Source organism: Poecilia formosa, unplaced genomic scaffold (genome assembly GCF_000485575.1).
Source record: "Poecilia formosa unplaced genomic scaffold, Poecilia_formosa-5.1.2 Scaffold236, whole genome shotgun sequence".
Lineage (NCBI taxonomy): Eukaryota > Metazoa > Chordata > Actinopteri > Cyprinodontiformes > Poeciliidae > Poecilia > Poecilia formosa.
The window spans coordinates 1,040,060-1,055,369 of record NW_006800175.1 but is presented as its reverse complement, the minus strand read 5'-3'; the positions used below and the strand labels follow the sequence as shown (position 1 = coordinate 1,055,369).

At 35.7% G+C, this 15,310-nt stretch overlaps 1 protein-coding gene across 1 annotated transcript in view; it reads left to right on the top strand.

The window, feature by feature from the left end:
• LOC103149815 (structural maintenance of chromosomes flexible hinge domain-containing protein 1-like) overlaps positions 1-15,310 on the top strand; it is a 47,966-nt gene that overhangs the window by 1,901 nt on the left and 30,755 nt on the right. The window contains exons 2-16 of the mRNA XM_016680192.1: positions 8,767-8,842; positions 8,923-9,078; positions 9,177-9,259; positions 9,392-9,525; positions 9,650-9,764; positions 10,035-10,154; positions 10,238-10,401; positions 10,489-10,582; positions 10,673-10,868; positions 12,095-12,218; positions 13,113-13,290; positions 13,383-13,586; positions 13,671-13,784; positions 14,996-15,105; positions 15,276-15,303. Of these exons, the coding sequence (XP_016535678.1) occupies positions 8,767-8,842; positions 8,923-9,078; positions 9,177-9,259; positions 9,392-9,525; positions 9,650-9,764; positions 10,035-10,154; positions 10,238-10,401; positions 10,489-10,582; positions 10,673-10,868; positions 12,095-12,218; positions 13,113-13,290; positions 13,383-13,586; positions 13,671-13,784; positions 14,996-15,105; positions 15,276-15,303 (1,896 nt within the window). The remainder of the gene's footprint in view (positions 1-8,766; positions 8,843-8,922; positions 9,079-9,176; positions 9,260-9,391; positions 9,526-9,649; positions 9,765-10,034; positions 10,155-10,237; positions 10,402-10,488; positions 10,583-10,672; positions 10,869-12,094; positions 12,219-13,112; positions 13,291-13,382; positions 13,587-13,670; positions 13,785-14,995; positions 15,106-15,275; positions 15,304-15,310) is intronic.

Here is a 15,310-nt window from a genome sequence, read left to right as displayed (position 1 = left end):
TAAAACGTGTTATGTATCTTGTTAAAACGTGATAGTATCTTGTTAAAACGTGATACGTATCTCGTTAAAACGTGATATGTATCTTGTTAAAACATGATAATTTTATGTCCAGGAAGTGGCGGTATTATGCTAGGCTAGTACAGTGGCTTACATGAATTGGTCAGGTTTCCTTTCATGTTTGGTCTACAACATGTAGAGATACGGATGCTGCTTTGCACTGTGGTTAAAACCATTAATAGCATGCGTACTCTGAGCAGGATCCTAAACAGAACGGGACTGCACCGAAGGAAACGTCAGTCCGGTCCTCTAGCTGTAGCGGCGTTCTTGACTGTCTGGATTGAAGCTCAAGTTGGCTTCCGATTGTAGCTTCTGATTTGGGAAATGGCTAAAGGGAGATTATAACGGAGGCTCAGACGTATTTGCTGAACAGTTTCTGTTCAGATTTTCTTTAACAGTACACTTGCTGAACAAAATGGCAACGGCTGTTCGTAACCAAGCAACCGAAATCAACAGAAGGCTCGACAGTGGCAAAAGACAAAACTAGATCCTGTTAAGCATTCTTCAAAATAAAAGACTTCCTCTCTCCAAAATAAATCATAAATCAGCAAAAGCTGAATGGCCTCCTTTAAGAAACAATCACCTAATGATCCTGATTCATAAATCTAGAATTTGCATTGAGTGGAATTTTGACCACAAAGTAATTTTGAAATCGCTCTCATGGGTGCAAAAATTGCTCTATTGGTATGAAAGTCGGTCATGACATTTATACGCATGCCTGCTCCGGTAAAATGTTTTCAAAATTTCTCTAAGGCTGACGGTTTTTTGTCAAGGTGCTTCAGAGCAAAATCAAGTGACAGGGTACCTTCAGGCACTCCACCATTCATTTTCAGACTTTTCTGAAAAATTTCTGAGCTCAGCGCACACTATTTTTCTCTCATCACTGCAGTTACTGTGAATAAGCTACAGATATGAATCGCGGTAATAGATGAGATGAGAAATAGCCCTCTCATATGCTTCAAACGGTTTTTGGATCGGCCTTCCGGATCCTGAACGGGAAGCAGTCGTTCGGACTGCTTTTTCCATTAAAACTGACTGGGTGTCTCATAAAGTTAGATAAAGTCTCTGACACACACACAGCAGTTAGCAGAGGCTTAATCGCTATAGCAACAGAATACATAGATAGATAGAGCTGCTGGTTTGGACTACAAAGACTCTGTAGTTCTAAATATGGCGGAACACTTTAATACAGAGGGCAGAGCAGAAGGTCAGAACTACAACATGGTGGAACCATTACAGAGGAGGCCTCAGCTGCTCTGGACTACAAACCAGCAGCCATAACTGCCATAGCTGTAGTTCTATCTGTGGCCAAGTCTCAGTTAAAACAGAGGCCTGAGCAGCATGTCAGAACTACAACATGGCGGAACTGTCTGTTACTATAGAGGAGGAGTTGGCTGGTATTCTGAACTACTTGTGCTTTGAGCATCATATAACTGATTTAACCCGATCACTATTACAATTAGTGTGACCATTTCAAATGAAGCTTATTGAAAGTTTTCAAAATAAAAGCCTTGATAATTTTTACATCATGTAATTGCTCTTTTTTGTGTTAGATAACTGTTTTAACCAAACCACTGTTACACATGGGATTAGTGTTGCCATTTCAAATGAAGCTTACTGAAAGTTTCAAAATAAAAGCCTGCATACTTCCCACACGTTAGTGCACCGCCGTAGGCGGTGCAATAATATTAAGCTTTTTTTATGTTTGTTTGCTCAGGATAGTGAACTGCCTTGCACAGCAAGGCAGTTTATTAACATTAGCACAAACATTAGCATTTCACTGCTACCCACTAGTGCACTTCCTTGCACGCATTAGCATTTTACCTAAAATAACCTATTAGTTAATTTTCTTACTTATTTGCCAAGTTTAGTATACTGAATGGAGTAAGTCAATAACAGACAACATGCTAGTGATGCCCCACATGCTACTGATAGTCTTCATGCTAACATGAGCATTTTTGGATATTTTAGTTTATACATTAATTTTAACACACTGAATGGTACAAGTACAGCGTAGTCCACATGCTTCAGACTCTCCACAGGTTATTGACTACATTGTGACTACATTGAAGCTTTCTTTAGCATTAAGGCTAATTTTTAGCATCGGAACGCTGGGTCCAATCCGACGGGCACACTTTGGCAGGCCCCTTAAAATTTCTGCAGGAAATTTCTAGTCTCTTTTTTTCTTTCCCTCTCTCTCATTACTTCCTGTCTCTTCACTCCTTTCTCCCATCTGCCCCTGACCCTCAGCCAACCACGGACCAGTAAGGTTGCTGTGCTCTACACCACTTCCTCTTACAAACATTTTACAAATAAAATATGGTAAAGATTTCTTTCTATTTTAACTACATATTTCCCAAATATTTTAACTTATTATATCCTGTTACATCAAATACCTGTAAATACAGCTTTTTGTTAACACTTATTTATAACAATTTTAACATATTTAAGCAAACATGTTTAACACATTTTAAATTATTTCACCCTTCATGAACTTAACTCAAACAAAATACCTTTAATTTAGACTGGGTTACATTTGTAATTTCTGTCCAGTAAAAGTTTTAATCTATAAATCAATAAATCAATAGACAGGTCTATATAAAGATATAATCCATGTTTCTGTCTCATATTTCTATAGCATTAAAGGACCTGGAACTTTTGGTTTTCCACTGAAAGCTCTGGTTTGCACAATAAATGCCATGTGGGTGAAATTTTATGGATGGTACTCTGATGTCCCATTCTCCTGAAGGCAGCACAGAGCTGCACCAAAAGAAACCGACAAACACTGAAGAGAAGAAGAGCTATGATTAATGTAGTTACGGTTCTATCCATGTTTTAATGTTGCAGAGCTCAGTTGTTTTGCAAATAGTTCAAAGTTTAAACTGGCATGTTGAACATCTTTTATCTGGTCATTTTGTGGAATATTTAACAAATAGAAAATGGCACAAAATAAGAATATTGTTTCCACTCTGATTGGCTGCTGTTAGGTTTACCAATTTTAACTTGAATGTTCATTGCATTTTTCGTAGACACCTGTGAAAATAATTTCTATTCCCATGGCTTTTTTGTTCTCTGGGAAATTATTTTTGATGATAAATACAGAAACAAACATATAAATCAAAACATCATCAACACTAGTGATAGTAATATTAATAATAAAATAATAGTCAGAGTAAAGTAGCCTACAAATTCTTTGGTGGGGGGCGGTGAGGGACCTGGATAAAGGCTAGGGGGGCGCTGGCCCAAAAACGGTTGAGAAACACTGTACTAGAGTGAACAGATGAGGCACTCTAATTTTTATTTTTATTCCATTTTAGCCCTTATATTTTTCACATAATTCTATATTTTTTAAAAAAAGATGTTTTTTAAATAGCGTCCAAGTCATGTGATCCACTGAATGAAAATCAGTGTGAAGTTATTCTGTTACATTGTTATTATAATTTTTTATCTGGATATATATTTATGTGTGAAATAGACTTTATTTTGAATGGCTCTTATTTGAAAATACATCAGATTTGGATGGCATTTCCTGAGTGTCTTCTTGAGGTAGACCACTGGTAGCAAAATGGGTTTATGAATCCAGAAAGATTATTTTGTCCACGGTATTATTTGTCAAATATCACCAGGGTTTTTTTTCTCTTTTTGTTTTTCTTTTTTTTTTTTTTTTTTTTACAAATAGAGTATATTTCTTTTCATATACATAATTTCCTTTTCCAAATGCATGAACTTGATGCCGTTGGTAAGCAATTCAAAGAGTGAGTGAAACATGAACCAGAGGTACCCTTTTTCTTTGAAAGGCACTTGTAAAGGAAGGCACCTTAACTCCTTGTACAGTCGCGCATGTGAAAATCTAATACAAAAATCCAAAGCGGCCAAAAGCTGGAAATTTTTTGTATGTCCAAATTTACACCTAATATATTTTATTTTGGATATGTTCCTCATTAGGTAGAGAAATCAGTGAGAAGGGTAATGTTAAGAGCTCCTCTACAGCCAGAGTGAGCGAGAACAAAGATGAAGCCAAGGGTGGTATAAGAGAAGAAAAGTCCTCTGACTACACAGGATGAAATACCATTGAGAACAATGAGCATCCACAGGTCAAAGCAGAAATCCATCCAAAACAGTCACAGTCAGAGCAGCAGAAAAAGAGGACAGAACAGAGGATGTAATAGAAGACAGAAAGGCACAAACTCAGGGAGAAAACCCATTAAGACAAGGACAAGGGATCGAAAAGGACAACCATATGTTCAGCCCTATAAAGGCTTTGACACACAAAGTCTTCATAGTATATCTAAGCACAAGAAGTTTACTCTGAATACACAGGACAAAATACGATTGAGGACAGGGAGCAGTCACAGGGAAAAGCAGAAATCCATCCAAAACAGCCACAGTCAGAACAGCATATAGGAAAAAAGGACACAAAAGAGTATAGGAAAGAGGATGGAAATGTGAATGGAAATGAGGATGGAAATGAGGATGGAAATGAGGATGGAAAAGAAGACAAAAAAAGACACTAATTCTAAGAGGAACTGAATGAAAGCAAGGGACAAAAAAGGACAATATGAAGACAACCAAAGTGACTACAAAAAGTGCAATGCAGGCCCTAAAATGTTTAAAATTAAGATAACAAGGAAACAGCAGAACAAAATAAAACCAAATATGGTCAAAGTCAAATACCTCCCCCTTGGACTGACACATTATATAATAAGTTAATAGAAAATAATTAGCATGTGAATATGAACAGCAGTCGTAAAAAAAAAAAAAGTCTCTTTTTTTCATGCATTTTTCATCCTCATGAACAATGCATTTTTAATGGGTGTCATGCAAAGCACACCTTCAGAAAAAAATCATCCTCGACCTCGAATCAGATTACATAGAAAACTGTTCTTCTGTGAAACATTTCGGTGAGGTCACACACCAAAAAAAAAGGCAATTAAGACCAGCAAATAATCCATTACTATTATTCAATGTTCAAGTAGACACCAACTGAACAAATTGGGGGTATGCAAGAACATTACAAAAAGCCTAAACAAAGATGTCTTAAGGAAAATATAATCTGAGTTAAAGAAGAGTACAAGACTCCACAATGAATTCATACTTGAACTCATGTTAACTCAGAAAGGGATTAAAGAAGTAAGTACTCAAGAAACATCTAAGGGTTATTCTCAACATCTATAAATAGATCCATTTGGGGTTCACCTATGCACAGAGACAAGAATAAGGATTTTGGAACAACATCTAAGACAGTCATCACTTGTTACCCTCTCCACCTTGACACAACAGACAGTGTTGTCCAGAAAATCCCTGATCAAGACAAGCAAGTTTTATATTACACTTTAGTTTTGCCAGGCATGGGCAAGGATAAACCTCCCTTGCCTGTGACCAAATTTATCACCAACAGCCATAGCATTCCTTCCATTTCCCATTGACTAATGGAATTAAAAACGAAACTGTCACACACAACAAGAATATAAATTGCACAGGTTGAAACAGACTACTGATGGGCCACACCCCATCAGTAGTCTGTCGTGCTTATATCTTTCAACAAGGAAGGTATTTCTGTGTACCTTCCCACAGCATTTTTACATTGTATATGGACAAACTGCTGGCATGAAAAACGTCAGTGTTGCATCTGTGGTCTGCCCATGTTATAAAATCTGTGACCCAAGCATTTAGCAGACCGAGGCACACAAGAGTATGCAACATTCTGCTTTGCATACCTACTGAACTGCCAAAGTCTACAGCATGCCACTGAGATGAGTAACATCTGTGCACTCTTTGATGCAAAATAATATACCCATTAGGTGAAAACAAGTTAAACCTACCTCGACAGCTGCATTTTGCAAAACAAGAAGAACAAGGATCAAGATAGTCAACAACACGTAAGCAGAAGAAGGCTTCACTGAAAAACATAGCAGCATTGTTGGTTTTCAAGTGATACAGGACCAAGCACAGTCCGACTTTCTGTCGAGTGAGTCAACCGACATAGAACATCATTACTTCGTCCTGGTATAATTGATGTTCTGCTGAAAAACTACATGGGGATCATCCCACTGTGAAGTGGGCTCAGAGTTTGGGGCTCTGAAATGACACGAGACACAAGACAATAGATGGAACTGGCAAAACCAGAGAAACCAACTGCCAAGTGGAGTTATGGTTTGGTTTGGTGAAACGAAACATCCTGGCAGAAGAAGTACCTGAGACCAGCAGAGCTTATCTTGAAAATTCAGCACATTATGCAGCATGGCCTTCCAATAAAACTTCTGGTCAAAACCATCACAGTTTCTAACAAACTAGATGATAATGAAGAGAAATGAAAGTAATTCAGACGCAAACTCACAGGCCCAATCCCAATACTCAGGCTGTACCCAACACCGCTAAATGAAGTGTGGATTCAGTTGAAGTGCACATTAGGGTTTGAGTATGGAGGTTGCAAGCTTGCAAAGATTTGAGAATTGGGACAGTTCGACGCTGTGTCGTAACTTCAACATCTAAAATGGTGGGATTAGTCACTGTTTAGGCATTTATGTTGCTAAGAAGTACAACTGCAACAACAAAAAAAATATTTTAAATATACAGTAAAGGTATTTTTGCTTACCAAAGGCATTGCTGGATATTTTTAACTGTTCAGATGTGTTTTGTTATCACTTGTTGAATATGGAGCAAAGTTTGATGTAATCACACATGTTCAGCAGAGTGAAACAAAATATATTTGAATACTTCAATTTTGAAAGTTGATTTTTTTTCTTTTTTTGTGACAAACTTAGCTTGCTTTGTGAACTTTGTGATATTTTCAGGATGACAAAAAATACACATTAAAATGTAATAATAATCGATTCAACAGTCTGCGATTTGACTATTGGAGACATGGTTGCATATTCAGCTGTTACAAAAAAAAAACACATGTCTTTTATGTGACTAAAAGTTAGTTTGTTATAAACTGGAGTTAATGTGCTAACTACAATTAAGTTAAGGACAAACATACAACATATATAAAATTTGAAAAAACAAGCCCTGATGCCATATTGTGAAAAATAAAAAGACTAATGGAACTAAAATATCCCTTTTAAAAGAATCTATGAATGTTGTGTCTTTACCAAAAATGTTACAAGAAAGTAATCAAGAAGAAAACATTTGTTTAAAAATTATGATAAGATCTCTACAGAAAATAAAAACCGAATAGGTTTCCATTCCACTCTCACAAAAAAATTTAAGATATTGGTTTCATAATTAACCTGTCCAAGGTGTACCCTGCCTCTCGCCCGGAACGTTAGCTGGAGATAGCCACCAGCACCTTCCGACCCCACTAAGGGACATGGGTGTACAGAAAATGGGTGGATGGATAGATAGTTTCGTAATAAAGCATTAAATCTTCTCTGTAATGACTTTCTGCAAAAGAAATTAGAAATAAATATAAATTCCTGTGCGTTTTATGAATGAGATTTTGAGACAATACACCTCTTTTCAATTGCAACTTCATTAATGTTTTTAGAAAGATATTGTAGAAGAAATCTATTCTATCTTTAAGTTTTAATATAATGAAATTTGGTCTTCTCACAGGATGAAGAGTTAAACTATGATATTAACAATTTAATATCTGGTTAAGTTTTTTATCCACAAAATCCCCTCCATTTTTAAAGTTAAATAATTTTATTTAAGAAAGTGCTTAAACGTTGCAACATCACAAAAGCCTAATTTAAGATTTGAAATTTGTCTTGCATTTGTAACATGTTATTTTACTTTCCTCTGACTATTTTTTATTTCTTCTTTTTCTGCTCAGTTTATCAAACTTGTTACTAATGTGTGCCTTGTCATATTTGAATTTTCTATAAAAACAAAAAAAATAAAACCTTGCCTTTTGTCTCAAACAATCACATGCAGCAATGAATTGTGGGTAATGCACTTCGCTAAAGTCTGCATCGGACACAAAATGGGCGGGGTAAAAGCCAGATGTGTAGAATGTGGGACACACTACGCATTCAAACCCTTTCAAGATGAACGCACATTTGAAGGACACAAGGGCAGAACAAGTGTGAAAGTAGAGTATTAGGACAGGGTCACAGTTGTGAAAACAGATACAGTTTAAGTGTCAGATTGTATGTTCATCTTTTACAGTGTTAGCATGTTTTTAGAATATGGATTTTTTAAAAAGCTCTAAACTTTTTAAATTGCCTTCTTTAAAGTTATACTTTTTTCTTATTCCATAAAAATTCTCATATGCCTGAAAATTCTCAACTTGAAAAATATGGGATTTGATTTAATGCTAAATTTCAACAATAAGATATTATAACTCTCCACATAGGTAAACATTTCACCACAGTTGCAGATCAGTTGTGAGGAACAGAATTGGAAAGAAGGTTCATAAATTCATATTTTATTATTTTTAAAATAATTAGTCATTTTAACTGCTAATTGTTTCTCACTGTTGAGGTGTACTTACAATAAAAAATTATAGACCTCTTATAAACTTAAAAATTGTGGTGTATCAAATATCTATTCCCCACACATAAGTCATAAGTTACTATGAAAATTATATGAATTTCCCAAAGTATTGCACTTAATCACAAAAAAGGTCTTCCTATCATGTCCTTTTTCCAAGGTAAATGAGCACCACTGATGTAAATAAATGGCCAGTAGTTTTCATCCCACATCAGTGTCTGTTCTCAAAAATTATTTAACTGGATCAGATATCATTGTTTTTTGTCCCCACAGAAATTTTCTGTCCCTTCAAATGAGACATTTGTGTTGACAACAACTGACAGAATAATAGTGGATGCTGATAAATTTGGTAAGTAAACCTGTTCATGTTTACAAAACAGAGGAAGACACTAATGAGAACATAGAATATTATTCTTTCACTCATTTCAGAAAAACTGAAAGATGGCACCACCCTCTATCTGCTACAAAAAATAGACCAAGTCCTGCTGTCTTCAGTTGAGGAAGAGATTAACTTTGTTCCTCACTACAACACACTGATTGAAAGTGGGGCAAATGAATACTTTATCGAGGGCCAGAAATCACTGCGTGGGTATTAATGTAGTCAAAGTGGTGATCATACTCTGGGAACAAGAGATACAGCTTAAAACCTTAACCATCTGGTGTTTTTGTGTCATTTCTTTCAGCCTGCGCTCTTGCTGAGCTGGTGGACAATGCTCTTTCAGCAACAGCAAAAAACACTGGAAGCAGGAGTATAGAGATAAGGATGGTTGGTAAAGGTTTTATGTGAATGAATACTTACAAGGCATAATAAATTGTGTATTAACCAAAGTAGAAGCCCCTAAATTCTATTTTAATAATTGTGCATAACTTGTGTTTTTTTCCTTTCCATTCTGGACAGCTTTTTAACAAAACATTGGGGAAGCCTGCTATCATTGTCTTGGATAATGGGTCTGGTATGACCTCCAAGCATCTCAATAACTGGGCTGTTTACAGACTCTCTAAGTTCACAAGGGAAAATAGCACATTTGAAAGGTTGTATTTTTTTAGTTGTTGTTTTGAAAAATATTCAGAAAAAAAAACTTTTCACCAGTCTGTTTAAGAAGAACCCTGATATATTACTTCTTTCTTATTTAATCTAATTTGTGGTGGAATTTAGTGAAGCAGAGGGATATGTTCATCCTGCTCATGTGCCTCGCAGTCTCAACAGTGACATTTCCTTTTTCGGAGTTGGAGGAAAACGAGCGGTTTTCCACATGGGGAATGCTGTGAGAGTAAGTCCATTAGCATTTTTAATTCATTTCAAGAGAGGAGTTAGGACAGTCACTTACATTTCTATATGGTATAGCATACTGATACATCCACTTTCCAAACAAAGTACAAACTTTTGTACTTGACACATTAAAAGAATTACAGATGGGGAAGTAACAGTTATTTTGTTGTATATTTTCATATAAAATGAATCAGTTTTTCTTAAGTCAGCTTAAATGTGTAAAAAAACATACATGGCAAAAAAAAAAGTATACATGTTTTACAATTAACAGATGATCAGCAGACCTCTAGGCTCTCCGGATGTTCATGAGTTGGTTCTATCAAAGGATGAATTCCAGAAAAAAGAACAGAAGAAACAGGACGTTTACAGAAGCAAAATTCTCAACAGGATGGTGAGGGCTTTTACTTTATCAAAGAAAAACAATGATTCTGGAATTGTTGAGATGAACAGGACAATTTCTCCTTCATCTGGCAGCCTGGTGACTTCTCACACATAACAGATGATGAGCAATTTTTTCGTACCATCATCGCTGAAGAAACTGAGAAAGAGAGCTTCACTGTGGTTGTCATCACAGGAATATTTCAGGACCACATCAATTACCTGAAAAAGAACTTTAAGGAGTGGACCAGAGAGCTGGCGTGAGTTTACTCATCCACCTGAGATTAAGTCTGTACAAGTCTAATGTGTGGGTCATGGTCATAATGTTTGTTTTTCATGGGTTTCAGTCACATTTATCATTACTACATTCACGGGGTCAATGGAAACTGCAAAGCAGACATCTCTCCAACATCAGATGATTTCCGAAGAATTGACATTGTTGTAAGGCTGATCACAGTAATTCTTACTGGTTTGACAACTTCTGTACATCTTTAAAATACTTTAATGTTCCATTTTCTTTAAATTCATCAGGTGACTTTGAAAAACAAAACGATGAATCTCAGAGAAGTGGAAGACGACATGCAGACTCTATTCATAAATGCAGCCAAAGACACATTTGAGTTCAGGGCCACCACTCCAGACAGAGGCATTGTGGAGGGTCTCCTTCGATATCATCCGTTCCTTTATGACAAGGAGACCTACCCTGAGGATCCATTTGTTTATCAAGGTATTCAGATGTGACAGGGCCGTGCAGAGACCTTTGGAGGGGCAGTGGCTCAAAGTTAAAAAGGGGCACATTGAACAAGATCTTTAAACACCGTAAAACAACATAGCAACAACCCATATTAATCAAGAATGTAAAATTTAATTAGATCATTCTATATCATTGTCATCATGTGGGAACAATGCAAAGCAAATTTAATTTGTTTTCCCCGATAGATATAATGTTGCCGTTCGGGGGTTTCTGCTGCTGACAGTGCTGGAGGACTGTGTTGATATGGCACTATAGTTTCTAAACAGATCATAGGAGAGAAGGTCACTAGTTATAAAGTATGTTGTGAAATAACCAAATTTGCTGCTATTTTACTTCCTAGCTAAATAGCTAGGAACTAGCTATTTAGCTTGTTCCTGTTCCTAGTTTCTAGGAACAGGAACAGGTTCCTAGGCAGTTCCTGTTCCTAGTTCCTATCTCCTAGTTCCCAGTTATAGAAGTTAAACAGTCAGATGTTAAACAGTCAGTCAATATCTGTCTGTTAAACCTCTATAACTACTTGGCTGCAGATTGCTTTAAATATCAGAAAAGCTCAGAGGGGTTAACACTATATAATTTTTTGTTGTTGGCACGTCTGAGATCTAGAATTGTAATCAATGCAAAGAAAACTCAGTAGCTGCTGGTAGACCCCTCCAGACATTCAGGGGCCCCTATAAATGGTTCAATTCTAAAACTTTAGCACTCATTTATTGACAATGACAATGCTATTAAATTGATTTAATGCATCAGTAGAGATAAAATAAATACAAATAAATTGTTCATTTAGGATTTAATTAGGACGTTTACTTTGTAAACATGTAAAGAATAATCTTGATAGTTTGATTATTGTGTTACCATGGCTACAATATGGTGATATCTGGAATATTTGTGTTTGAGCTTGGTTTGTTCACAAATACATCACAATAAATAATGCCCAATAATCAGTGATTGATTTTAAGCTTGACCAATTAGCCTGCGCCCACTGTAACAGACTTCCCTAAATCTTCCCTAAAACTGGACATTTAGTCCAGAACTAAGGCAGCCAAACCATTTCTTTGTTTGGGGATGAGGAGGGTTTTTTCCTGCTATTGTGAGGACAAGCCCCAAACCCCTTCCTCTCCTGCGCTTGCCTGAGATGTGTTATAGTTGATAATTCCCTTAGTAAAATGCGTCTCAAAAGATAATTTGGTTTTTTGTTTTAGCTCCTGGTGAGGATGATTATAATAATGAAAGGGAGTCTGGAGCCACAGGTCAAGCAAGAGGAAGGAGGGACATCTTTCAGTGTTTCTGGAACGGACGGCTCATCCCTTACACCGCCATTTCTGGGTATGTATTTATTTATTATGGGAATGATTTTCATTTTTAAGACTATGTTTTTAAATTATTTGTACACTGAGGTATATAGCAGTTTCTCACTTGTGGTTAAAGGGTTTTGGTATTGATTAACTTCATGAGAACAGCTTCAGCAGAACAAAATGGATCACATTACTTTGGTTCGAAATAAAAAATAATGAACCGAATCATAAAAACTAAACCTAAACTTTCAAAAATTAGAAACAAATTGTAAATGGGCACAACAGTAAGGCCTTAGCATAATTGAATGCCCATGTTCGGATTCTTATTCAGAAAAGTATGGAGTTTGTAAATCTTACAGGTTAAAGTATATAAGCTGCAAAATGAGTTTGCAGTTTTCTTGGCTGTAATATTAATTATTTAGTCAACCAGTTATATATCTGTTTATAGCAAATCCATGTTGCCACGATACAATACCATTACATTTTAAACATTTCTCGCTGTTATTTATATCTATCCGGGATTAGAACATATTATCTAGACACTGAAATCCCTGTGATCAAGAATCAATGTGTAAATAAAAGCTTAAATCAAACATGGCAGGTAGAATTAATCATGATAATGTTGCAAGAAGAGCAGCAAATCTATTTCAATTATTTAATAAACATTTCACTAATTAATTAATATATCACAAACTTTTGTTTTAATATTTATTTCATGGTACATTTATATAAGGATTTATGAATATATTTATTCATAAATACATTTATGAATATTTATGAATAAAATATGTCCCTTCTAGGGCTCCATATTTGGGGACCTAAAAAACAAATTGAAAATTTAAATTTAAATATATTTTTTTATATAAGTTATTATCCTGTGTTTTTGTGCGTGTGGGTGTGTTTTTAAATTATTTTTGTGTTCCAGATTTGACTGGTGCCAGAAGAAAGGATTTAAATTACCAGAAGAATGCTATAGCCGCTTTTCTGGGGTGCTTTTCACTGATAGCAAATTTCATGTCAGTGCAACCAAGCTGAAATTCATGGAACTGGAGAAGCAGTTGAAGCAACCGGGCACACATTTCACCCGTATTTGTCCTATTCAGGTAACCATCTGCTTTATTGTCATACTATTTCATATTAGAAACAGTTTTTTGCCATTCATTCAGGTGACCAATTGTTTCTGAATGTTTCACAGAAATGCCCAAGAAGAGGGGACATTCAGAAAGAGTTTACAAACTGGCTACAAAACTGTCACGATAAGCTCGACAAACAGGTGAAATTTATTGACTACAAAGAAACTGTGAAACGACCAGAAGGGCAGCCCGAGAAAAATCAACAATCCTGGGCAGTTTTCTCCTCTATTGAGCAACACGGCAGAAGATACAATGCAGGGGACATTGTAAGTGCTTCCTAAATTTTATAGAATAATAATCTAAAGAATATAATAATTTATGTTTTTCTTTGTAAAATGTTTTCCATGCAGGTAATGTTTCAGAAGACACCATCAATACTTTGTGGTACTGTGGTAAAATTCTTTCTGCATGGAAATCATAAAGGAGACACGTTTGCCACAGGCGGAGATGTGGAAATCAAATGTGTAAGGAAATAATCAATTGCTTTTATTAGACTTAGTGATTGAAGTAGTATCTTTGTGTTCTCATTAATTTTAAGAAAATTTAGCTTTGTGGATTATTTTATTTAATTTAATTAGAAAAACACTACAATGGATTTGAGGGGTTTTTAAAGCATTGTATCTTATATTAAGGGTGAAGATAATTTGATATCTTTTGAATTGAGAGAATTTTGTTATATTAACTGATACATCCATTGTAAGTTCTGCATTACTCAGAAATCCAAAGTAATGTTTAGCCCTCTCACAGTCCCAAGTGGACTCTGTGTGTGCTTCTCCAATTCAGGACAAAACAGCAAAGATCATTGAATACTTCAGGTTGATGGGTCCCAACAGCCAAAATAGTCTCAGCAGAAAGAAAAGGAGAAGATAAAGCCATTATAGATGGATAATTCAGTTCAGTGTGTTTATTTATGGGGTATAAACTCTGATCAAATGTCACACTGAGCCTGTTACAAGATAAAGGGATAACATTTTGTAAAGAAACATAATTTGATCAATCCAGTCAGACAGATAGTTGAAGTGTAGTCAAATAGATTTTATCAAAAGTTTCTTTTCTAAGAAAACCCTGTGACCTTATTGTAATTTCTCCCCCTGATTGCAAAAAGGCAAACTCACCATCAACAAGAAAAAACCTCCAACAGCATCTAGTTCAGTATGAGTGGCCATTTGTTTAAGCCAACTTGGGGCTTGGGGAAAAAGATTAGATGGAAAAAAAAAAAAAAACAAGAAGCCGTAGTCCACAAGTACCGAAACCAAAGTTTTTCCCAACAGAAAAACCAACTTCCAAAGTCAGTTGCAGGAGTAACATAACAGCATAATGCAAGTGAGTGTGTGAGATAAAGAATTGTCTTTTCACTGCATGATATGCTCTGTGATATCCTTCATATCCTCATAATAGCTTACCAAAATATTTTCCATTTCTCCTGATAGAGCACGTTTAACTCAGTCAGTTGTTATATATATTTTCTGAAAGATCTAAATTCAGGGATTTGGAGTACATTCTGCTGATAAATTTGGTCTGACTAATAAAATTATTCTTAAAATTCATTCGTGTGGATATGGAACACTCCTCAACATGAATATCGATGTGAAGAGAAAGTTTGCAGCTCAGTTTTTTGACTTGTATATACTTATTTGCAAAATATTAAAAACTTTTTTAAAAATCTAATTTGTAGGAGCCTGAAGGACTTTATGAAGAGATCATCAAGGTCCTACCCATTGCTAAGATTGACAAGACTGCCACAGATGAAAGCATCAAAGAACACATTGAGGATGAAAGTAAGAAGTAAGACAAAAACTAGAGGAAATTTTACTTTTCATAAATGGATTGCTTTTGTAAGGAAATTTGCTGTACTGAAATTGCCACTTTATTTGTTTGTATTTACTCTGGTCTTAATAGGGTGCAGCCTTCTCAGGTTCACAAATTCTTCCTTAAAAATAATTTCTTTGTTTCAGGCTCCCACATTCCCTAAAAGTTAACTGGGCAGAAG